This window comes from Nothobranchius furzeri, chromosome 4 (genome assembly GCF_043380555.1).
Source record: "Nothobranchius furzeri strain GRZ-AD chromosome 4, NfurGRZ-RIMD1, whole genome shotgun sequence".
Lineage (NCBI taxonomy): Eukaryota > Metazoa > Chordata > Actinopteri > Cyprinodontiformes > Nothobranchiidae > Nothobranchius > Nothobranchius furzeri.
Window position 1 is genome coordinate 63,510,129 of NC_091744.1, and position 23,986 is coordinate 63,534,114.

Below are 23,986 nucleotides of genomic sequence, written 5' to 3' on the forward strand. Positions count from 1 at the left end.
ACACACACTATGAGCGGTACAGTTAGACCCGTTTCTTTTAAAGCAGACATATTTTTTAATGTCAGTGGAGTTAAACACAAGAATTCTCCCACAGAAAGTTATTACACAGTCAGCTGTTTCTCTGATGGTAAACCTACTGTACAAGAAGGATCACCTTGTTTTAGTTTGTCTGATGATGTCACGTTCTGAAATCTGTGCACACAAAGCAGCTCATCCACTGCAACCCTGAAACCACAGCACCCCATGTGACTAATCCCAGTTTAACCCCTGATGTTTTAGGTATTGTTCTTCTAAGCAGCAGGCCGGTGGATGTGAACGTTCTCACAGCTAGTGCCGCTGGTTTACCTCTAGCCAATACATTCTAGGATCTGCAGATTAAATCTCATTTCTCTGAGTGCTGTTTGTGTTGAGCCAAGCCTGGTTTCGTCTAACATCTCCGTGCTTGCGGCTCCTTTGGCTGTTTGAACAAATGTTTCTTAAAGTGCCCCTGCATTTTCACAAGATTAACCCCCCCCAACACTTTTTTCCACATTCCCCCCTCTTCCTGGCTTGCTCTCAGGACTAGTCAAAAGCAGGATATCTCCTCAAAGACAATCTTTCAACTCTTTGTCCAGTATGGAAGCTGGAGCTTAATGGTGAGGAAAGAAATGTATCCTGAGGTCTTGGAATGGGTAGAGTTCATCCTTGTGCACTTTTAGTTTTCCGCTGTCACTATTTCCTCTTTCTTCTGCTTCACATCCAAAAGCATGATGCTCAAGTGATAAACCCATTTTATTTCCCTCGTCTTTCTGAGGCCCATTTTCGAAGGACTTGGCCGTTATTGGAGTCGTATTTGACAGTGTGTGAGACAAGAAGTGAGTGTTGCTTTCCTGCTCCTATTTTCTGTGATGTTGTGTCAGAATCTGTTACCTGCTGCTCGTTACAAGAATCCCCACATGAGCTGACACAGATGGTAGGATCTGTGGGCTTTCGTGTTCTTCAGAGAATGTGCAGATTTATGAGGAGGGCGTCATTGCGCTGAGGAAACAATCTAGGTTTAAAGCTTTTTGGCTCTTGTAACCCAGTGGGACAGATGTCCTGCTGCTCCTGTGCAGCCCCAAGTGAAAACCCCACAGATACCTACTCTATTATGTGCAGAGAGACAATCTGAAGTCCTGTTGGTTTTATACAAATCACATGTACTACTTGTGTAGAGGTCGTTAGAATAAATACGAGTTTTATGGAGCTATGCTTTGCTACAATAAGTTAGCTACTTACATGATTTTAGTGCAAAGTTAGCAGGTGCTGATTGTAAAAACAAAAGTAAACTAAAAGGTCAACATTAGGGTTTGTGACTCTTTCACTAGATGGAAATAGATGCAATTAAATAACATTGTTTACAGTTGTCTCTTTTAAAATCCTGTAGATGCCAGGACGTGATGCTGATTGGTCCAAACATTTGGGTTTTGGGAATCGTAGGAAAAGTTTGGAAAACTGACAAATTAGATGTTTTGTTGTTGGTCTCTAATAATCTGTTTATCTCATTAGTCTGATGCTTAATGCACTAAGTTAAAATGTTTTCCACAAATGTAAAAATGATTCACTTGTAAGAGTGAACAGCCCTAACCTTACATCGACTTTAACAGTTCAGTGGATTAGGCTCAAATACAGTAATTTTATATAATTTGTTGTTATTGAGAATGCTATAAAAATTAACCCCACCTGGATGTAAGCCTCTTTACATCTTTAAGGGTGCACCATCGGCATCAACATCGGTATCACCCAATGTTGGTCGATTTTTAACAAATCATTATTGGTCTGATAAGTAAAAATGGGCTAATATTAACAGCTGATGTGTATTTCCATGGTGTTATTTGAGTCCGTCTTTTAGAAAGATAAAGGGGTGGGCCATGTGGTAATTGTTTGGTCATGTGACAGTGATTGTGTTTCACTGAAGCAAAGAGGTAATGCAGGTGGTGCGGTAGCTTTTACGCTGTCAAAAGTGTAGTGAAATAAATATTATTTATAATTTCTGGTTATCGCCTACAACAGCAGCATGCATATCAGATATTAATAAAGGCCGTAATGTGGTCATATCTGTGCAACAATTAACATTTACCAATTTTCTAGAAAACAAGCTCACATGTTTTTGTACCTAACCCAACTGACTAAAATATAGGTGGTTCTAGCAACTGCCTGGTGTTGTTTCACTTGCTGAAAAGACAACTGAAATAAATATTTGATACCTTTACATGCAATTACCTGTAGAAACTGATCTCAGTCCAGTTCCACTGAATCTGCTCTAAAAATGGCTCAGAAAACTCCAACATTTTTGTGTCATAATGACATTTTTATTATGAATAAGAGTTTGTGAGAGTGTGTGTGCATGCATGTGTGCGTGTGCGTGTGTGTGTGTGTGTGTGTGTGTGTGTGTGTGTGTGTGTGTGTGTGTGTGTGTGGTGATGTCAAGCAGCCATTGACCAGTAAAAAATGTTATCAAGAGAAAAACCTTGACATGGGCCAGAATGTTTCATAGAGATTTCCTTTTCACACGGCTCAAATTGAGAGCCTTCAATAGTTTTTTTCTTTAGAAAATAAGAGTTTTGTCTGCTGGAAATGCACTAATATCTGGTTTCACTACTTGTGTGTCTTTTACACTGAAGTTTAACGAGTGTTTTATCAGATCACTTAACAAACTGGTTCGCCTTAGAAAGACAGGAAGCTCAGTGAGTCGCCACAATAGGTGGAGTGTCTCAGTTCAGACCAGTTTTAAAGCTGAAGGACATTTTCATAAGTATTTTAGAGTCATCTCAGCTACAATCTACTTTGCTGCAGAATCTGATTGCAGCAGCCATACAGGAAACCATCATGTATGGCTGCTGCATCTGGAATATGCAGCAGCCATACAGTATGCAATATGGTATTTATATGGTATATGGCATTTTAGTATTTTAGCATATGGTATTTTAGCAAAATTTAAATGAGGCCTAAAAGCTGTTGCCAGATGTTTTTTCTTAACACTTGCTTGTGTGGCTGCTTTGACTTTCAGGATAGTGGTGTCCCTGTGGCTGTACATGTGTCGTCTGGAGAAAAATGTCACATGTAGGGAACAACTTGTTAGTTGATTTATAACATGTTACCATTATAGCTGTTGCTTTTTTTGTAGAGCTTTCACACACTCATCACTATGAGTAAAATAGTCAAATGAAAGGCCTTTATCATCAGGTTTAAACCAAAATGCCATCATGAATCTCACAGTTGGGGCTCAGATTATGTTTTTCAATGACTAAATCTGTAATATTGACTGGCTCATGGCCATTTTTGTGTTTGTCAGAGTTGGTTGCCTTCAATTATGTTGACTTCTTAAAGTTTAAATCAAATCCGTCCAATGGCTAATGAGATTTTTTATAAAAACACAGGCTAAAACATTGTTTCCTGTATTTTTGTGGGTGATCCTGAACTTTGACTACAGATGGGACCAGTTCATTGTAGGATTAAAGGCCGTTTGCCATTCCTGCAGATAGCATTTTTTCTGATGTTTCAATAAGTAATTTGCATTTAAAATGTAAAAAAATATGACAACTTATAACTCATTACGATTATTTATTTCTTAGAAATGTTACACAAATTTGGATTCCAGCTGCAGTTTAATAACGACAAAATAATCATAAGATGAAAAATTGGAGTAATTTTACTCTTTTCTCAACTTTGACTACAAATTAGTCCAGCACTCTTTCGTGCCTTCCTACTCTAGAGGGATAAACATCCACCCAGAGTTGCGAAACTGGATTTCACTCCGAGACTGAAACGATGCTTTACTTTTTGCTTTTATGTCTATTTTTCAGCATGTCAGCTCGGGTCAGGTTAGGTGAAAAACCTTCAAACAAGCAAACATTTACCCTTAAATTAGATTTACAGACTTTACGTAATTATTTTGTGGCATCAACTTTTAGTTACCTTAGAAAAATAGAAGCTATTTATCATAATTATCAATAACATCAGTAATGCATCTACTATTGGAGTCTAATCACAGAACCCAAAAATGGACAAACCATTTTGGGAGCAGATTCATCACCACATGAAATATTGAGAAATCCGCCACAAACAAGCAAATTACAGTCTTTATCTCACTAATTGGCAAACATTCACAATGTTATGATTAAACCAAACAAATCACCCAGAATCTCAATTGTTTGGGCCATGTCTAGGCAAACAATCAATAATCAGGTCAACTATTTCTCATTTAACAAGCAATATATTATAAATTTATCTTACCGGCTGCCTTTCAGATTTTGTAGAAGTATTTTGTTCTGAGCAGACTTTCTGACTGACTCAGACCCCCCATGCTCTCTGGTAAAGTTACACCTCAGAGAGCGGTGCATCACCTTTATTGTCCCTGTGGAACCCCTTTTGCTGAAGATGGTTCCTACTCTGATAAAAAGAAAAATCCAAGCTTGACCTTACAGTCATAATGTTTTCATCAGAAAAACACCATTAACCCTCTGGAGGCAGGCGTTGCAGATTTGCAACGTTAAAACCTACCTGCCTGGTTACTCCACAAACGTATTTCATGAGCATTGCTTAACTCAGAAGTACCCCTGAAGGACTTAGTTTTTCGTCCTTTTATCAAAACTTATTTTGAGCCTGAGAGGGTTAATGAAAACTTCTCTCAGGCTTTTGCTGCTGTAGGCTTTGACCTGGGATGGAAATGATTATCGTGTAGCTGTTTGACAGCTTGCAGGGTGTGTGGGTGGGGGCGTTGGTGAACAAACTAGGTTTAACAGCCCCCTCTGTGTGCTTAGTAATGAACTCTTACCTTGGCTTGGAAGGCTATGTGGCTGAAATCCATGCTGTGTTTTTTTTCACCTTGACTAAAAAAAAGCCTCGCTCTTAATTGTGTCCCACGAGTCCTGAGTGCTCAGTATTCACAGCATTTCCTGTCCCTCATGCTGATCCTCCTCCTCTCTCAGCCTTAACCCCATCATCTCAATTCGACAGGTCTTTCCTCTTTAATCGCTCGACTTCAAAGAAGCATTTGGATGCCCTCTAGGCGTCTGGCTCTTCAGAGACACGGGGCGAGCCTTGCGGGCCTGGGAAGTAGGTGAAAGTGTGGTGTTGCATGAGGCAGCTGGTTAAGTTAGACAGACATGCTTTAAAAGAAAACAAGTAGCTCAGTTGTTCTTCACCTGATCACCAGGGAGAAGCTGATGTGTCATTACAGAAGCAGGTTGCACGTGTTGGAAGAGCTGTGAGCCTGATGAGACGTACAAGGTGCTGCCTGAAACCTGCTATCCAGACATGAGGCCTGGCTAACATTTGCCACAAAGAGGTCGACACAGTGTCGCCTTTCATTTGCATAAAAAACAGCTATCTCAGAGCACATTTTCAGAGGGCTTCATTCTCATCAGGTTTCCATTTAGTCCAAAATGATTAACGCTGAGAAAACAGGAGACTGCTTAATGAATTCAACCTTCATCTTTTAGCTGATATAATTCTGCTCCTCACTTGCATGAAACCCCCTAAGTGTCTACTGTAGTGCAGAGAACAAAGAGAAGAGTCACCAGGGAGCATAGGATGAGTGATTAGCTTCATGGTGCCCTCTGATCAGGCTGGGGATTGTTTCTCCATCTCTGTGGTTTATCTTTATCTCTTGTGGTTGACTTACACTGTTGGATCAATAAACCTAGATGGAGTTAGACGATAATTCTGCCTCAGCATTGGCCTCATTAAAGAGGACATTCAGGAGATATATAGCTACCAACAGGCACCATTTTTCTAATTTCTATAATATTACAGAGTGATGTATGTGGAGTGCTAGAGGCTGGCCAGTGATCAGCAGGGAGAAATGTCATCCATAGGGGTCCAGATTTTATGAGGTGTCTTTAAAAAGCTTTGACTCCCAGAGGTCATTATTGCTATTAATGTGTCTGCAGAAGACCTTTGCTTTTGTTAACACTGGTGAAGAAGTTCATCTCAGGCCCAGCTGTGAAATGTAGATGAAAGATTTCTCACTTCCTGTTTGTTTTCTTCTCCACTTCCTGTCTCCAGAGGATGCGTCGCCACCCAAATTACCTGCTGCTCTCTGACCTCTGACATTTCCACTAACATTTCCTGCCTGATCAGCACCACTAAAGGAGATTGCCCTAATTAGAGTGTATGAGCTTGGCTATTATCCAAACAGTCTTGCTTGTTCAACGAGTTGACCGGTTGCATTTGCAGATACAGGTGTTTTCTTTAAGCCAGGTGGTCAACGGAATGGTGAAACAAAGTAAAATAAGGTTATATAGAGGAAAGCACACTTCCTGGGAAAATAAAACTGTGCTGTAGTTTTAAATCATATCTTTCTGCTTTTATATTTTGTTAAACTCAAGTTGAAATGCTGTAAGGATTGATTTTTCAATTCAGTTTTCCAAACCCCTGTTTAGTGCCCCACAGCGAGGCCCGAGCCTCGACTCTAAGAACCATTAGTGTGTTGTTATTTCCTCTTGCAGAACTTTCTTACATATGTTTGACTGGAAAAAACTTGGTCAGGCTCTAGTAGAAGCTCCAGCCGCATTCAAAACACCTTTTTTAAAAGCAATCACATTTAGGAATGTCCCATTCCGATATCGATACCGGAGGTCATTAGATATCGGCCTAAAATCAATGTATCGGATTACATCAGACGGCATCAAAAATCTCCGATATAAGCAGTCCGTTAAGGTTCACATTTTTGCAACCAATGGTTAAGAAAATTTAGTCTTTTTTTTCAGACTTAGTGTTATTGGCCCTTGTTCGCTGATTGAGTAACATCACTTGATCAAGCCTTTCATACATTCCACACTACGAAGAAGGGAAAAGCATGTATGATTTGTGATACGATATCAGATTGATATCGGTACTGGTCAATCCTGAAGGCTGCAATATCGGTATCGTATCAGAATTGAAATGTTGTATCGGGACATCCCTAATCGCTTTCTTGCTGTGGAATCATGACTCTGTTGTATTTTTGATTCATTATTTTAAGATCTTTTCGTCTCCATAACTTGAGCGCTGCTGAAACATGATTTTTTTTTTCTCCATGCATCATGAAAGTGGGCAAAGCTTTCCTACAAACATCAAAATCATCTCCGGTCTTCAGAGCTGACAAATTTGTACATTGGAAAGGTTAAAGGTCATTTATACAGTACTTTTGTTGCAGTGCATTTTTCCTGTTTCCCCCACTGTCTCAGATCTGAAGAGAATTACAGGAAGTCACTAATGTTGATTGTGGAAGCTCACGATTAAAAACATCCCGCTGTCTAACAAAAAAGCTAGATCTCGATGATGTAACATGATTGTCAGAGGCTGAAATATCAGCAGAGGGTTTTCAATTAACGACTGCTTTGATGTTTCAGTTGCCCACAATGCTCATGAACCTAAATGTCAATTGTAAATTTTCCAGTGATTTTTTTAGAAGGAAAGCCATTGAGCGGCCGTAGACAAAACCTTTTCTCTGGTGTGAAGCCGTGGCTCCCGTTTTGTTGGACCTTCAGCGGTCTGGCCTTTCTGGTCCCCCTTGAGACTTCGCCCTATTGTTGTGCTTTCTCAGCCGTCTGCGCTGATCTCAGTTCGCACCCCCATAACCAACTCAATGAGGTCTCCGCATCCTATTGGTGCTCCACTTTCCTATGAAAGCGTTTCCATGGAAACCAAAAATTATTGCAGACCCTCCACACTGTTGCTTTCCACTGGCTGATAGCTCTCTAAACAAGGGTTCAAAAGAGACTACCTCTGCCACAGGCTCTCAGCTGCTCAGGGCTGTTGCAGACCATCATAATGACAGCTACTTACTAATCTACTCATTTTTGTAAAATTCTAAAACAAAACAAAAAGAGATGGTACTGCCCAGGGTTATGTTAGCTAAACCATACAGGGAATACATTGCATTATTTGGCACTCGGTGCATGTGTTTCCCTGAATGTGTTCATTTCCAAGCTTTCACGATAAGGTTGTGCACCATCCAGGTGCATCTCCTCTTCTAAGAGTCGTCCATTTTCCTTACTCTAGCTTTTCCAGATGCAATCACAGCCCAATATTCTTCACGGGTGTGTGTGTGAGTGGGTAGCGGGGGCGTTGCTGTCACTGTCACTTGGGTTTTGTGTCCTGCTGAATGTGATGTCTCCTGGCAATATGGTGTGTCGACGGGATGATGTTTCTGGCTCTATCAGCTGGAATCCTCCAGGGATATTCTCCATCCTTGGTCCTTGTCAGAGAAATACCCTTCTGCAAGAACTGCATGCTGCTCATGTCTTCGAAAGACAGCTCGTCTCCACTTTTGGTGCTGGGTTGTCAGTGCCAGCACTTTGAAACCGGCTCCAAAGTGTAGTCAGTCAAAATCATGCTGCTGACTATTTTCGCTCATGGGGGCTGGAATAGCAGCAGTTTAATTGGTGCTCATTGCTATATCGTTATTTTCAGCTAGGAGACAGTCGTGCCAAAGCAATTTAGAGATGGGGAAAGTTTAAAGCCTTTATGCTCATTAGACACGCTTGGTTGGAGACATTTCTTGCATTGACGGCTAAAGTCAGCAGTGTGTGTAAAGAAAAAGAAGGTATTCTACTTTCAGTGAATAATGCATGAGTTCAGAGCTCCTCAAGGTCAAGACGGGAGCTCTGTGAGGAAAGCGGGGAACATTGGATTTTCTAATAATGAACAATTAACCTTTTGAGAATCCTCATAGATTCTAATGCCTGGAAGCCAATGCTAATATTTTCCTTAGATGCGACTTTGTTTTGAGCTTTTAAAGGTGATGCCGTTTTTTTGTTTTGGTCATTTTACCTCACAGCTGAGAGGTGAAATATTCACACAGATGAAACACTTTTGCAGCCACAGATTAGTGTGCTGCTGGGAGCAAGAGCTTCGTAAATAATAAATGCAATCTCTGTCACTTTAAGTGTCCCACAATTTCATTTTCTTTGTTATTTTCTTTCGCTTGCGCTTTCATCCAGCTGAAATTTATTGCAAATATCAAGACAAATGTGTGCCTTTGGTATTCTGTCCTTTCTGATGCTTCTGTGTTCATCCCATTAGCCGAATCTTAACCTGTGTTTTCCTCTCCTTCTGTCCAACAGCCCATGAAAACAGGAGAGGAGAGGATAGCCAGAAGAGTCGTCACCTTCAGCTGATAAGAACAAAGAGACACTGATGGTATGGGATTGCTTTGTCTTCAAGCATGGCACATTTGATGTCGAAAAAACCTCTCCCAACTTTCATTTTTAACATATATTCATGTGAGGAATGTATTTATTCTCCTTGGTTTTCCTGCAGTCTGGTACAGCGGCTGCCTTGAGTGTTTTCTACCTCGGCACACACACGTGTTAAAACCGCAAGAGTCACTGCAGAAAGAGCTTGTTGACAGACTCTTTTCAGTAAGATGCTGACAGCACAGGCGCAAAGCCATTGTTACCGTCGACAGGAGGCAGAGTGCCGGAGCGAGAGCCGGTGCACGGAGCCGGTCCCGCAAACAGGCAGAAAAGCTTTTGTCCTTTAACCATCACATCGTGCTGGCATTGGTCTTTGTTAGGCTCTGATTTGCATTGACATTCATAACATTAGTATTCTGGGCATGGCTGAGCTGCAGACCTGTATGGATTGAGAGGTTAAAGGGGCGTTTAGACCCGACAGATCAGCTTTAATCAGTTTTAGCACGAGGCTAAAACAAATCTGTGAATCACATCTGTGTGTTGGCAAATTGAAATTGTTTTTCTAACTCTGTAAACATGAAATAGTCATTTTCAAAACCAACTCTCGTACTGATAGAGATGGATTTTTGCTACTTCAACACTGGTCAACCCCTCTCAGATAACTTATTTTATGACCTTATTAGCAGCAGTGGGTGATTTTTCTTTTACCTCTCATCAAAAGCATCTCCAAACTCTTGATCCACTGGGCTTTGTCTCTACTGCCTTGCACTTTAAATAGTATCACTACGGGTTATGCACCTTGTATCCCTCTCTCACGGTGTGATGGTTTGCTTATGTTTGCACAACATGAAGCCATCAGTGAGTGATGGAACAGCTTTCAGGCTTTCTACACAGGGGAGACAGTTTTATTCAAACCAACATATGGTCGCCTACCGGCGTGTGAGGGGTTGTTCATCAGACACATGGTGGCCAAACACTATCCCGTCCTGTTGTAAAGCGCCTGAGCACCCCTTTGTTTTTTAACAGGAACTGGAGCTTGATGCCAAACACTCCTCAGCAGACAAAGGCCAGTGTCACACCATTATCTGGGTTACCATAGTGTTTAAGGACATTGGGAAAGATTCCAGCAAAATTCAAAAGACAAGCTTTTGGAGAGAGAACAAACATCTGCAATTAAGTAAATTGAAACTGGTTTGATTATGATTGTTTTCTCTGGAATAAATGTCTTTGTTAGGAAAAGCTTTATCTCCTTTTGTTTTCTTCTGTTGACAATATCTGTAAAACAACATTTTTTTATTGGCCATACAATTTCCAGTTTGTCATGTATTCCTACTGATCTGAACTCTATTTTCTTTAAACCCTAGGTTTCTTTTTTTTTTAAAACAAACTAGCTAACACATTCAGTTTTATCAACTTTAATGCAAATAAAACCCACTTATCTGGTGTTCCTCAGGGCAGAATCCTGGTGACCATCAGTCCTTTTCACATCATTTAATAGCTTATTTAAAACAAGTATCAAGACATATTTGAATTATTTATTTACGATTACCTAAATCTGACTCCATGTTGTTTAAGTCACACATTTTAATTACTTTTTCTGTCTGTTTTTAGTTTTTCTAACATAATCTCTGATGAAGCAGCAACCCTAACTTTAACAACATTCAGATTTATTTCTAAATTGCTGTAAAAAAGTACTTGGCCAGACATTTCTTCCAGTTTTTTTTTACATGTTTGAAATCACTATTGAAGGTCACAAACAACCAGCTGATAGCAGCAGAAAATGGTGTACTCATCCTCGTAGAACAGTATCCTTTTAACTATGTCATATCTAGTGGAAACAATGTTTTGACTTTCTTTAATATCTCTTAACACCTAATCTGGACATTATCTGTTCAGCTGCTACAACTTCAACTCAAACTCGGTTCACATCAGTCATCAGCAGTGCTCCCCAGAGCTCAAACTTAGGGTCCCCTCAAGCTTTTCCACATCATTTCCTACACAGTTAATGGCTAATAAAGAATAGAATAATATTACACAAACTTGTGGAGTAGTGTGCTAAAGTATAAATTAGGCTAGAAGGCAGAAGTGCATGGAAATACCCCCCCAACACACACACACACACACACACACACACACACACACACACACACACACACACACACACACACACACACACACACACACACACACACACACACACACACACCGAGACACGCCAGCCTCGTTGTGTAATTATGAAACATTTCATTTAGAATTGGATTGTAACTCATTTTTGTGGGAATTCCCATAGGCCATGTGTCATCCTCTAAAACGCCATGTGGGAAAAGCCCTAGCAGCTGTGCAGAAGTGTTTATGTGTTCATTGTGAGCTGCTACTACATGCCCTCAGTGCTAGATAACCAGCAGACTAAGAACTGGAGCTCCAGGGGATCAATGCATCATTGGCTTTACGCGTGGGCCCGTTATTGATCCTTTCTCATGCAGCCAGTTTGTATTTTCACTCAGCCGAATGAAGGTGGTGAAATAATTAAATAAAAGTCTCAGTTGTGGGAAAGCGACGGCTTCAAACGTATGTTCAATAGAGGCCAAAACCCACTTATCTTCTCCATAGATCCTCTGCTGAAGTTTAATATCAAGAAGTTATCAGCTCCCTTCCAGCTTAGCCAATCTCTCTAACCTTGGAAGCTGGAAAATTGGTTTAACGGCAGAAGTTTTAACAACAACAGTTAGTACTGAACTAACAGCTGGACATGGGCCCAGTTGGGATGTCAGGAATGTGGCCTGCAGTAATGTTGACAACACATGGTCCGCCTGTCTCTGACTGTATGCATTTGTTCATTGTGGGAGTTTTCCTGGTTAATCAGGCTGTTATTCAGGGGTGGATCAGCTGCCTGGTCAGAGGACTTCTGTCTTCTGGGATTCATATAATATCGTTCCTAAGTGAAAAGGGTCAGGATAGTTCAGGCTCAGACAGAAACTGTTTTACATTTGTAGCACGCATGGGAACGACTGTATCAAGTAATACATGGTGTTGCAAGAGGGAGCTTTTTCATCACCACTCTGGGATATATACATAATGTGAGGCTCAGTTTGCCTGTGGAGATGCTATTTATTTCTGTCCACCTGAGCATTTAGCCAGCACTACTTCCTGAACCTCCAAAGCCATTAGTGCTTCAGCTCTGGTCACTCGCACCCACACGCACACTTTGACTCGGTTGCCTTTGAGCCACTTTTGTACACTTTCTTTTTGCAGTTGTTCATTGTTGTTTGGAAACTCGGTGTTCCCTCCAAGCTTACAAAGCTATGGCTGCTTTGCATTCAGTGCACTTCAAAGCTCCTTGGTGTGACGGCACAGCCCAGGGCTCATTCTCTCCTAATTGGAGGTTCATTAGGGAACATGGCGTGCCTCAAGAGGACCTTTCTCATTGCAAGGGGATCTGGGGGTGTTTACTTGCAGTGGCTGATTTAGGAAGTCATGGAAAACTATGAAAATGAGTTTTTAATTGAGATAAAGGGTGATGCAGCATGTGTGTGGTCTCTTGGTGTCATTGTTGGGGAGGCATTAGCACATAGAGTATCAACCACCTGCTCCAGCTACACCAGAAAGACTGGAACAAGCAGACTATCCCCAAGGTTCAATTACAGGTGATCGCTTAGAGGGTCAATAACATTTAAACAGGTCAAGTTTCAGCTTTTACAATTTCAAGAGGTTTTCAGTTGTAATGATTATTTGCTATGCAGGTCCACGTTCATCATGGAGTGAACTGGTCTTGTGGATGGAGGAGGGTGGCGACCGTTTGTCGAGGAACAGACAAAGCGTCCTTGCTGTGATACATTAGTCCAATGGAGCAGAGGCGTATGGATTCACTTCATTAATCGTGCAGAAAGTGACAGTTTCAGGGGGGGAACCTCACAAGGATGGGCTATTTATAGAAAAAGACTTTCCTTGAGGATCTTTGTCTTTAAATTAGAGAAGGTTGACATAACCGTAATGGTTTCTTGTGTAGGTGCCAAGTAAATGGAGCTCTTGTTGTCTATATAAAGTGGGGGAAATGCTTTTAGCAATCATTCAGATTTCCTCATTCGAAGAAAAATGTAGGTCGGATGGGTTTGTCCTCATTACGGAGCTCTGACTCCTGTCGTTATCGTGGAGTCACTCTTGACTCTCATTAATCCCACTATCAAACTCCACCATGCTGACATCCTCAGCCCAAGCTGGTGAGGGATCTCCAAGAGTAAACAAAAATCTTCATGCTGCATGGCATTTAATGATGTCTGCAGTAGAATACACAGATGGAGACGGCTGAGGCAGGATACCTCAGACTGCCATCTCAGTGACACACGTGCAATCTCATTAGTACAGTTTTCTTTGCGATGCTTGTTTTTATTGCTTGTTTTTTGTCAGGTCACACAGACAACTTCACACATCTTAAAATATTGCTGAGTTTGCTGAACAGCACACCAGAGGAGGATCTGCTTTAAATCTATGTGAATTGTTGCAAAACTGCAGTACCTGTGAGCCGTGTTTCCCTTCTACAGATAACACACACTGCAGAATATTCCAAGACCCAGTGGTCCGATCTGTATGGCTTGTGATCGATGAGGACCTACAGTCTCGTGGGAGTCATGGGAAAGACCAGTTTGTTTACTCTGCACTTTCTCTGTGGCAGTTTGATTTATACAGGGCTGGTTTGCACCTTATTATTTGCAGCCCAGCTAGGGAAGTACAGTATAACCCATTTCATTCAATGAAAGCAATGAATTTTAATGCACAGAAGAAAATTTGCTCCACATCTGACAGTTGGTTTGACTCTGCGATGGAAGCAAATGGGAGAGGCTGGAAAATAGATCAGGCATTTTGTTTGGGGTTATAAGAAGCCGGCAGACTCTTGGGAGGTTTTCCAGCCTCGCAGTTCCCTTTTCTTGAAAATACAGTTTTCATTCTTCTGGGCTCAGGATTGTCGCTGGGAATCTGTGGAGGTGAGAACAGATAATGCACGCTGCTTTCTGTGAGACATTAATTCATGCAGATCTCAATTAAAAGCTACTGGGGCCTTCATTGGGCCTTTCAGTTAGGTCTGGAAAAGGGTGGCGTTACTTAAAACCCATCTCAGGACAGGAAGTGGTCGGTAGCTTTCAGAGTACCACTTGGAGGGTAATCAATATCTTAGCATATCATTATGATTTACAGAAAGTATTTAAGCATCACTCTAAATCTTTTTTCTTGGTCCTGCAAGGAAAGGATTGAAGGAAAAGATAATTCCCTCTTCTGGCTGGTGAGGAAACCAAAAGCGCTCAATTATTTTTTTAAATGGGTTCTAAGGCAGACAAAGAAAGTTTTTGTATCTCTGGTGTTGTTCAGTTTCATTGTCACAGCAACGTTTACACATTCTTGATGAGACAAATAAAAAAAGCTTTCTTTGTATCTCACAATACGTCGTGATTAGTAGCAGAATGAAGAACAAACCAATGAAAATGTGCAGTGATGAAACAAAAGATATCAAGAAAAGGCTTTTCTTTTCACTTAGACGTTTACTTTTTAGTTTTGCAGCAGAAGCACTTAAAGCATCCCCGTCAGTCAGGAGAGTTTTCAGAAGGCTGTGGTTTATTTCACCTGAGTCGACTGTGCAGCGGCAGGATGAGGGGGTCAGAGTGGAGTCACATCTGAGTGACAGCAGAGCTGCTTCAAAAACAGACAGGAATCAAACCTGGCACCGATCATAACCCAGAGTTCATCTGTGTTCCAAAGAGGCAGGGAGAGATTACCCAGAGGAGTCCATTAGACGGCAGAGAGACTGTCCGGTTATTACCAGATTACATTTCATGGATGCCTGCCAAGTTCAGACAAAAGAAGTGAAAGACATTTTGACATTTTTTTTCTATTTCAAACTGGCCAGTGTGTAGCTGTTAAACCTATTTACAATTCCTGCGAGAAATCACTTTCCAATCTGCCTGTTACTGAGTCTCAATCCTCGCCACCCAGATGAAAAAAGCAAATTAATAATCAGCCACACACAGCACAGATAACTGCTTCTATTAAAAAAAAATGTATTTTCTTCCTTCAGTGACACTATTAGTATTAGCTTTATACATATGTAGAAATAAATAAATATGCTCATCCTTTCTATACCTAAACATTTATTTTTTGCAGCTTTAAAGGTTAAAACTAGCTAGATGGTGCATCAGATGTGCAAACTCATCAAAAAAGAGAGAAAAAAATCAATTATTTGTGAGAAATTTGCATGTAACAACTAGCTGTTAGCTCATGAATCCGGTTGTCAGTGACTGCTACGCAGACTGTGCAGCAGCGTACATTTTGACAAGAAATTTTTATTTAGTTATAGTTTTATTCTTTCAACTAAAATAATTTTTTATTTAGTGACATTTTAGTGGACTAAACATATTTGTACATGTCTTTTTCTTGTGATGCAATAATTTTCCACTTATCTAAAGGTAATCTATAGAATCTAAAGAAATTAGAAGATTTCACATTTCACACTTTGGATCAATAAAACTGTATTTGTAATTGTTTTTATAGCAATTATTATTAGAAACATATCAAAATGCACACTGACAGTTTGAAATGGTGCCTCTCAATATTAATAAAGTAAATAAATTGGTATAATGTTCAGTAAAAGTTGTAAACATTACAGGAAATGACATCATACCATCAAAACATTCATTCATGTTACTCTAATAATGCAAAGAGGTAAGCTAGAGGTAAGATTTGTTTTCAAATGTATATATTAGAGTTCCCTGCACTAATTTACCAAGGTCAGCTGCCTGAACATTTATCTGTGCTGCCTAAATGTTTTTTCGTCACAAAAACAATGCAAGTACACCGAATGCTGGAGGTTTAGGCTGTAGCAGCACCACAAAAACTAGTGCATTAGGTTCGGCTGCAGCAATCCTCCCCTCTCCCGCCCCTTTTGGGTGCTACCACCGTAACACTTTTACAACCAGAGGAAAACCCGTATGTGTAATCACCAAGCAAATACTTTTCAGATGGTCACATCTAATCATTTTCCTCCAAGCCCTGTGCATTTTCTACTTTTAGACACAAAATGTTCAACCATCACCGGCATGGACATCAATATACGATGTCTGTGGTTACCGGTGGCTCGTTCAAACAGCAGCCGGCTCTGGACTCTGATTAGTTGTGTTGCCTATCTCCAGCGGTCAATGGGTAATCAGGCGGGGTACACCCTGGACAGAGAGCCAGTCCATCGCAGGGCAACACAGAGATGCACAGGACAAGCAATCACACACACACACACACACACACTCACACCTAGGGACAATTTGGACAGACCAATTAACCTAACAGTCATGTTTTTGGACTGTGGGAGGAAGCCGGAGTACCCGGAGAGAACCCACACATGCACAGGGAGAACATGCAACCTCCATGCAGAAAGCTCCCAGGCTGGGAAGCGAACCTAGGACCTTCTTGCTGCAAGGCAACATCTGTAACCACTGCGCAGCCCAGAACTATTTCCAATTGTATTAAACAAACTATTTCTAGTACACCATAAAGGAATGATTGGACTTTACATATACGAAGATCCTAAACCAGTGATCACCAAATCCCTTCGTGGAGGGGCGGTGTCCAGCATGTTTTTGTTGTTTCCATAATCCAACCCGCTTGATTCATTTGTTCATCAGCTCGTCAAGCTTTGCAGGAGCCTACTAATCACCTGGTAAATAAAATCAGCTGTGTTGATGCAGGAAAAACAGTAAAACATGCTGCATACATGCCCTCATGGAAGGGAGTTGGAAATCACTGACCTATGCTAACCGGCAGAGCCCAAGTCTTCCTAAATAACACCGTTTTTTAAGAACTACTTGTTTTAGCAATTTGTGAGCAACATCTCTGGGTCTAAAACCGGGATCATGTCCTAGTCTTTAAGCTCTGGTTTTGCACTTTATTAGCTGCAGACAGGATTTTCAGCACTCAAGACTTATGAAACCCCTCTCTGTGAATACAGCAGCCTCCACGAATGCCAATTAAACCTCAACAACGCAAAGACACGAATGCATGAACTGAGATGCTGCTTTCTCTGTGCTCATTTGAATATCCATGGCTAACATATCCTTTGGGATTTTATGGGAATGTTCTGTAGTGCTGAGTTCAAAAGTCAGCATCCACGATGGCACCACAGGGGTGCATGTGTGCAGCCATCATTAAAGCTGAATGGCATACACAGCAGCTGGCCAAGCAACAACTTTTTCAAACAAGACCTTGTTTGTTTCAGCAGAATAAACCATTTTATTTTTTTTTATGTTTTTCAGCTGTAGATGAATCTAGGTGCTAAGCTGATTTAATAGCAGTCCAGGCCAGTAAACCATTAAAAACTGTAGGTGCTTTAGAGAGAAAACGTATAATACAGCTGACCTCTAATATGCTTCATTACTTTTGATCATATAAAGTTAAGCATAAATGTTTTTAACAACATTTCTGAATTTCAACTTGTTTACTTGGAAATCAGGTCAAAATTATCTCAAATAATTTTATTTAAATACTGCTTGTTATTTTTTTGTATCACCTTTATATGAGCTCAGGGTCGTGGATACTCATACAGTGGAGGTGTTCTTCATTATCTCCTAGTGCTCTGAGGACATACTTTCATCAAGTAAAGTGTGTTTCTGTCAGGTAGAGGGTTAGCTGAGGGGAGCTCCCATCTTCCATTACATTAACAAGAGGAAGCTCTGAACTAAAGGTCATCCCTGTTGGCTAATGCACAAGGAGCTCCAGTCAGAACTGATATCCTTAAATTACTCTTGAGTCATGCTGGAACACCATCTCTGAAGGAAACAAGTGTGGATATGGCTTCTGCTCAGATTCTAGTTACTTTTAGGTTCAGACTGAAACGGCTGAGCATGTGTAGTTGGAAAATGGAAACTGAAGTTTTGAACCCGAATTTGGAATATCTCAATAACATTTTAAGTAATGTGACTAATTGGCTATTCTGAAAGATGTTTCTGTTGCAAAGGTATAAATAATTAATGTTTTACCCTTTTTAGGTTGCTCTCTGAACAACCTCTGTTCAGAAAACTAGTTCCTTAGGACATATTCTGCTAGTCTAAATGCTGCCATCATCAATGCATCATTTGCCTCAATGCCCAAAAGGTTATGCAAACATTAACTTTTTAACTTTAATGATTTTTGTATTAAGGAGTAATTTAAGGCCCAGTCTCAATACTCGCACTTCCACCCTTGAGCCTTTCAAATGCGCGATCCCGACCAGGGGCGCTAGTGCTTAGGGCAGGGCTCTTCAAGTTCAGGCCTTGAGGGCCGGTATCCGGCACGTTTTAGTGATTTCTCTGGTCCAACACACCAGATTGAGTGGTTGAGTCACCTATGCAGCAGCTCATCAGGCTCTGCAGACGTCTGTTAATCACCTGCTGATGGAAGTCAGATGTGTTGAAGCGAGGTTAAAATTAAAACATGCTGGATACCGGCCCATGAGGCCTGGAATTGAATAGCCCTGGCGTAGGGTGTCCCAATTCTCAAGTGCGGAAGTTGATCACGCCCCTTTTGCACCCTTGATCTGCACTTCACCCAAGTCCGCAGCAATGCACACTTAGCTGAAGACCGCAGGGCGCAATGCAAGTATTGAGATTGGACTCATGAGTCAATTGCATCGGCAAAACGTAGCACTTCATGGGAATCCAGTGTCACGTTGAGAGCAGGAGGTTAGGACCCAAGATGCAGACCCAGGATGACACGAGGCAGGAATGTAAAATAAAGAGGAATCCTTTATTTTGGATGACAAAATAAAAATCCAAAAAGGGGCAGGAGGCAAAAAATCCAATAACAAAATGAAGCAGGGATAAATCCAAAAGCTCACTTCATGAGCAGAGAACCAGAGACCAGGAGGGAGAGACAAGAACAACGCTGACATAAAACAACAATGGACCGACAAGAACAATGAGACAAGGAGGGCTTATACAGGTGCTGGCCAGTAAATTAGAATATCATCAAAAGGTTGAAAATATTTCAGTAATTCCATTCAAAACGTGAAACTTGTACATTATATTCATGCAATGCACACAGACCAATGTATTTCCAATGTTCATTACATTTAAATTTGATATTCATAAGTGACAACTAATGAAAACTCCAAATTTGGTATCTCAAAAAATTAGAATATTCTGAAAAGGCTGAATATAGAAGACACCTGCTGCCACTCTAATCAGCTGATTTACTCAAAACACCTGCAAAGGCCTTTAAAAGGTCCCTCAGTCTTGTTTTGAAGGCACCACAATCATGGGGAAGACTTCTGATTTAACAGCTGTCCAAAAGACAATCATTGACACCTTGCACAAGGAGGGCAAGACACAAAAGGTGATTGCTAAAGAAGCTGGCTGTTCGCAGAGCTCTGTGTCCAAGCACATTAACAGACAGGCGAAGGGACGGAAAAAATGTGGTAGAAAAAAGTGTACAAGCTCTAGGGATAACCGCACCCTGCAGAGAATTGTGACGACAAACCCATTCAAAAATGTGGGGGAGATCCACAAAGAGTGGACTGCAGCTGGAGTCAGCGCTTCAAGAACCACCACGAGGAGACTCATGAAAGACATGGGATTCAGGTGTCGCATTCCGTGTGTCAAGCCACTCTTGAACATGAAACAGCGCAAGAAGCGTCTCGCCTGGGCCAAGGACAAAAAGGACTGGACTGATGCTGAGTGGTCCAAAGTTATGTTTTCTGATGAAAGCAAGTTCTGCATTTCCTTTGGAAATCAAGGACCCAGAGTCTGGAGGAAGAGCGGAGAAGCACAGAATCCACGTTGCATGAGGTCCAGTGTAAAGTTTCCACCGTCAGTGATGGTGTGGGGTGCCATGTCATCTGCCGGTGTTGGCCCACTCTGTTTCCTGAGGTCCAGGGTCAATGCAGCCGTCTACCAGGAAGTTTTAGAGCACTTCATGCTTCCTGCTGCTGACCAACTTTATGGGGATGCAGACTTCACCTTTCAACAGGACTTGGCACCTGCACACAGTGCCAAAACCACCAGCACCTGGTTCAAGGACCATGGTATCCCTGTCCTTGATTGGCCAGCAAACTCGCCTGACCTTAACCCCATAGAAAATCTATGGGGTATTGTGAAGCGGAGGATGCAATACGCTAGACCCAACAATGCAGAGGAGCTGAAGACGACTATCAGAGCAACCTGGGCTCTCATAACACCTGAGCAGTGCCACAGACTGATCGAGTCCATGCCACGCCGCATTACTGCAGTTATTGAGGCAAAAGGAGCCCCGACTAAGTATTGAGTGCTATACATGCACATTCTTTTCATGTTCATTCTTTTCAGTTGGCCAACATTAGAGAAACAAACATTTTTTCATTGGCCTTTAGAATATTCTAATTTTCTGAGATACCAGATTTGATGTTTTCATTGGTTGTCACCTATAAATATCAAAATTAAACGTAATAAACATCGGAAATACATTGGTCTGTGTGCATTGCATGAATATAATGTACAAGTTTCACGTTTTGAATGGAATTACTGAAATATTTTCAACCTTTTGATGATATTCTAATTTACTGGCCAGCACCTGTATAGACAGGGAGGAGCAATTAGGGAAACAGGAAGCAGGTGTGTGGAGTGAGGCTGGAGGGAAGGCAGGTGACAACAATTATCTGGATGGGGAAGCGAACCAGTGGAGGGCAGATAAACCTAACACTATATAAAACACAAAACTAAACCTAAAGACTAAGGGAAGGACTCACACAAACACATACACATACTGACACACACAAACTCATACACACATACAATGAACTGGGGAACAAGAGGTTGGGGCTACAACTTAAGACACACAACAGAGATGCAGACAAAGGACACATGAGGGCGCTAAGAGAGCACAAAAGGAGAACCTGGAGTGGGAACTGGAGGAGCTGGGGAAGAAAGGGACACAGAACATGACATCCAGGGGTCAAATTCTGCAAGCATTTCCTTATATTTCTGCCAAAATAAACACATAACACAAAACTGATGACAATCAAGTCTAATGCACAGAAGAGAAAATATTTGCATGAAAAGCTTTGAGAGTTAAACAGTTTTTACACAACTGCACTCCAACTAGCTGTTAGCTCATCAATCCTGCTGGATGAAAACTCTTTTTCTCTGAACCTATTCAAGAGTTGATTTATTTAAAACTTTTGCGCAGATACTGACCTTATAATTGCTGAAATATTGATTATATATCATATACGTGTCAATTCTGACCCGGATCCATGTAATGTGTTTCTGTTTGTTTGCTTTCAGGGGCAGGGGGAGGCTTCAGCTCGGGGGACAACCATGGAGGGGGACTGTCTCAGCTGCATCAAGTACCTCATGTTTGTCTTCAATTTTCTCATCTTTGTAAGTACTTTTCATCTCTTTCTCAAAAGACTCTTAATCTGACTACCTCTGAAGTTTGCGTCAGTCTAATGATTGGAGATGCGCCTCAGTCTGCCTCAGCCTGCTCCCTGCCTGGCTGACTAATGGACCCACATTTGCATTTCATTAGATGAGGCAATCTTGATTCTATCAAATTCTCTTTTGATTAAATTTCAACGTGCTGACACACATCTGAGGCATGCTGGGCCATATGGAGTTTGTGACTGGCACCTGAGTTTATCAGTCTTGATAAGACAATCATGGGTAATCCTGTTAGTCTGAGGCCTCACAGCGGGGGTGGGTCGGCGTTGGGAGGTTTGTCTCTTTTCCTGCTTTATTGGGTGCAGCCAAACCATTTAGAGGCTCTTCTCAGATGTGGGTGTTCGAGGCTGGGTTAATAATGCAAGCAGCAGAGCAAGGAATGAGCTTAGCTGTTAGCATTTCATGCACATGTTGTGTCATTTAACAGCATTTTTAATAAGTAAAGTCCTTCTAAATGGCAGCCTGATCCTCTCTCGCCATGTTTGCTTGAAGTAGAGTTCATTTGAGTCTATCCAGGTTTCTCCAGCCGACAGGGGGAGGATTTAGATGGGAACGTCGGAGGCTCGGATCTCTTCCCTTACCTTTATATCTACTTTTCTTAATCACATGAGTCGCCCCATGGTGGTGGCAGATACGATTTGAGTGAAAGGATTGGAGAGAATCAAAGCTGCAGCACTCTTTTCTTTAGCAGGTTGTTTTTTTTTTTAAGTAGGACAGACATCTCTACCCACACAAAAGCATCATTGTGGCTCTAGATCTTTTGTTTCACACACAACTGTCAATCCACCCTGGCAGGCATTCACATCACTTATATATTTTTCTAATTTGTGTCAACTCTCTTTTTAGTTCCTATGAATGTTTTAAAGAGGCAATAGAACGTAAAGCAACAGTTTCCTTGTCGTTGAATAAAAACAGCTCGGGTGGTCAAATGTAGCATACCAAAAAGTCTAATTCATGTGAGACCTGCTTTCTTTGTCAATTAGAAATTTTAAAAATGCGAGAAAAAAACATCCGTTCCGAGCAAGGCGGTGATAACACGTCACATGATAGCCATCCCTGCTTAAAGAGCAAGTCACCCCCAAATAAACTTTTTTTTTTTGCTGATAAACTAAATAAACAAGTGTCTAATCGTGCTGCAGACATGTGTGGTCAATAATTTGGCACTTCAGTGCATCTTAGTTAAAATTTAAATATTCTGCCTAAAACTGGCAGTGTTGCGCCGTCGTCAGGTAAAAACTCTGCACTGTATTTTAGTTTAAATCTGCCACCGCTATTGGCTAAGAGGTATGCTATGATGTAAACTGGTACATTATGATGTCACAATGCTGTCGTGAGCCTGTGTGTGTGTGTATTTGTTAGCAGCTCCGCCTTCTCGGTCTTCCAGGCAACAGCATTTGTTGCATTTTTCAAACATGAAGTGGGAGTGGAGTTAGACTCAGGTAGGGGTTGACTTGCTCTTTAATGGTGTGAAACACTGAAAACCCATTATTTATTTTTATTTCAGTCATTCTGAGTTTTGAGGCAGGCTGAACATGATAATAGTCTCCTACACCTATCTCCTGTATTAGCTTCTGATAGAAAATAGATGGTGAAATTCTAGGATTTGACAATCGTCACAGATCTATGTCACACTTTCACTGAACATTCATGGACTCATCTAACTTCACTCCCAACGGGGAAGGCTGTTGTTGTTTTAAAGTTCCAGAATCAGCAGCAGACGTCTTGGCTAGTTTAAGCTAACCCTTAGCATTAGCAACCACACCACACAGCAGATCTCCTTCATGCCCCCCGGAGATGAGTTACAAGGCATTCATTCCTACTAGAGACCACTGCAAATGTATTGATTAAACAAGTGAACTACATCTTTAATCTACATGTTCCAACCCATTTAAATGTCATCAACATTTAAACGCTAGTCGCAGTTACTCTATCGTAGAGCCACGATAAGCCGAAACTCTGTTAACACCAGCCTGAGCTGTTAGCTTCAGCTCCTAGCAACAACCTTATTGAAAGAGAGAATAACAAGCACTCACCACCTAGGTTTCATGATACACTGGTAAAGTCCAGACTATAAATGAATGCCAGATAGATCCACAACATGTGGTCCGATCAAGTCAGATAATGTTCTTCCTTGTTCATCCTCAACCCATCTACAAGCAGCCGGGCTTTGCCCCACACACTCTGGTTCTTCAGTAAAGTGGGGACTTCGTCTGTGTGGGTACGAAGACACGCAACGCCTTCATGTGCCGGTGCAAATGCTCTCCCATGGGCTCGCCGAGGCTGATTGAGACATGCCCAACATTATAACTATCTGTCGAAAATGATGGAGACACAAGCTTGGGATTGGTCAGGATGCTGCTTTTGTTAAATGTGTCAACAGCACCGCCATTGCCCTGTCAAAAGTAAAAAGATATTTTG

General features: G+C 41.4%; 1 protein-coding gene across 1 annotated transcript in view; it reads left to right on the top strand.

Moving 5' to 3' along the window:
• The window catches only part of tspan18b (tetraspanin 18b), a 49,320-nt gene that overhangs the window by 18,619 nt on the left and 6,715 nt on the right, over window positions 1-23,986 (top strand). Inside the window, exons 2-3 of the mRNA XM_015964202.3 lie at window positions 9,072-9,147; window positions 21,413-21,508. Coding sequence (XP_015819688.1) covers window positions 9,145-9,147; window positions 21,413-21,508 — 99 coding nt within the window. The 5' untranslated portion in view covers window positions 9,072-9,144. The remainder of the gene's footprint in view (window positions 1-9,071; window positions 9,148-21,412; window positions 21,509-23,986) is intronic.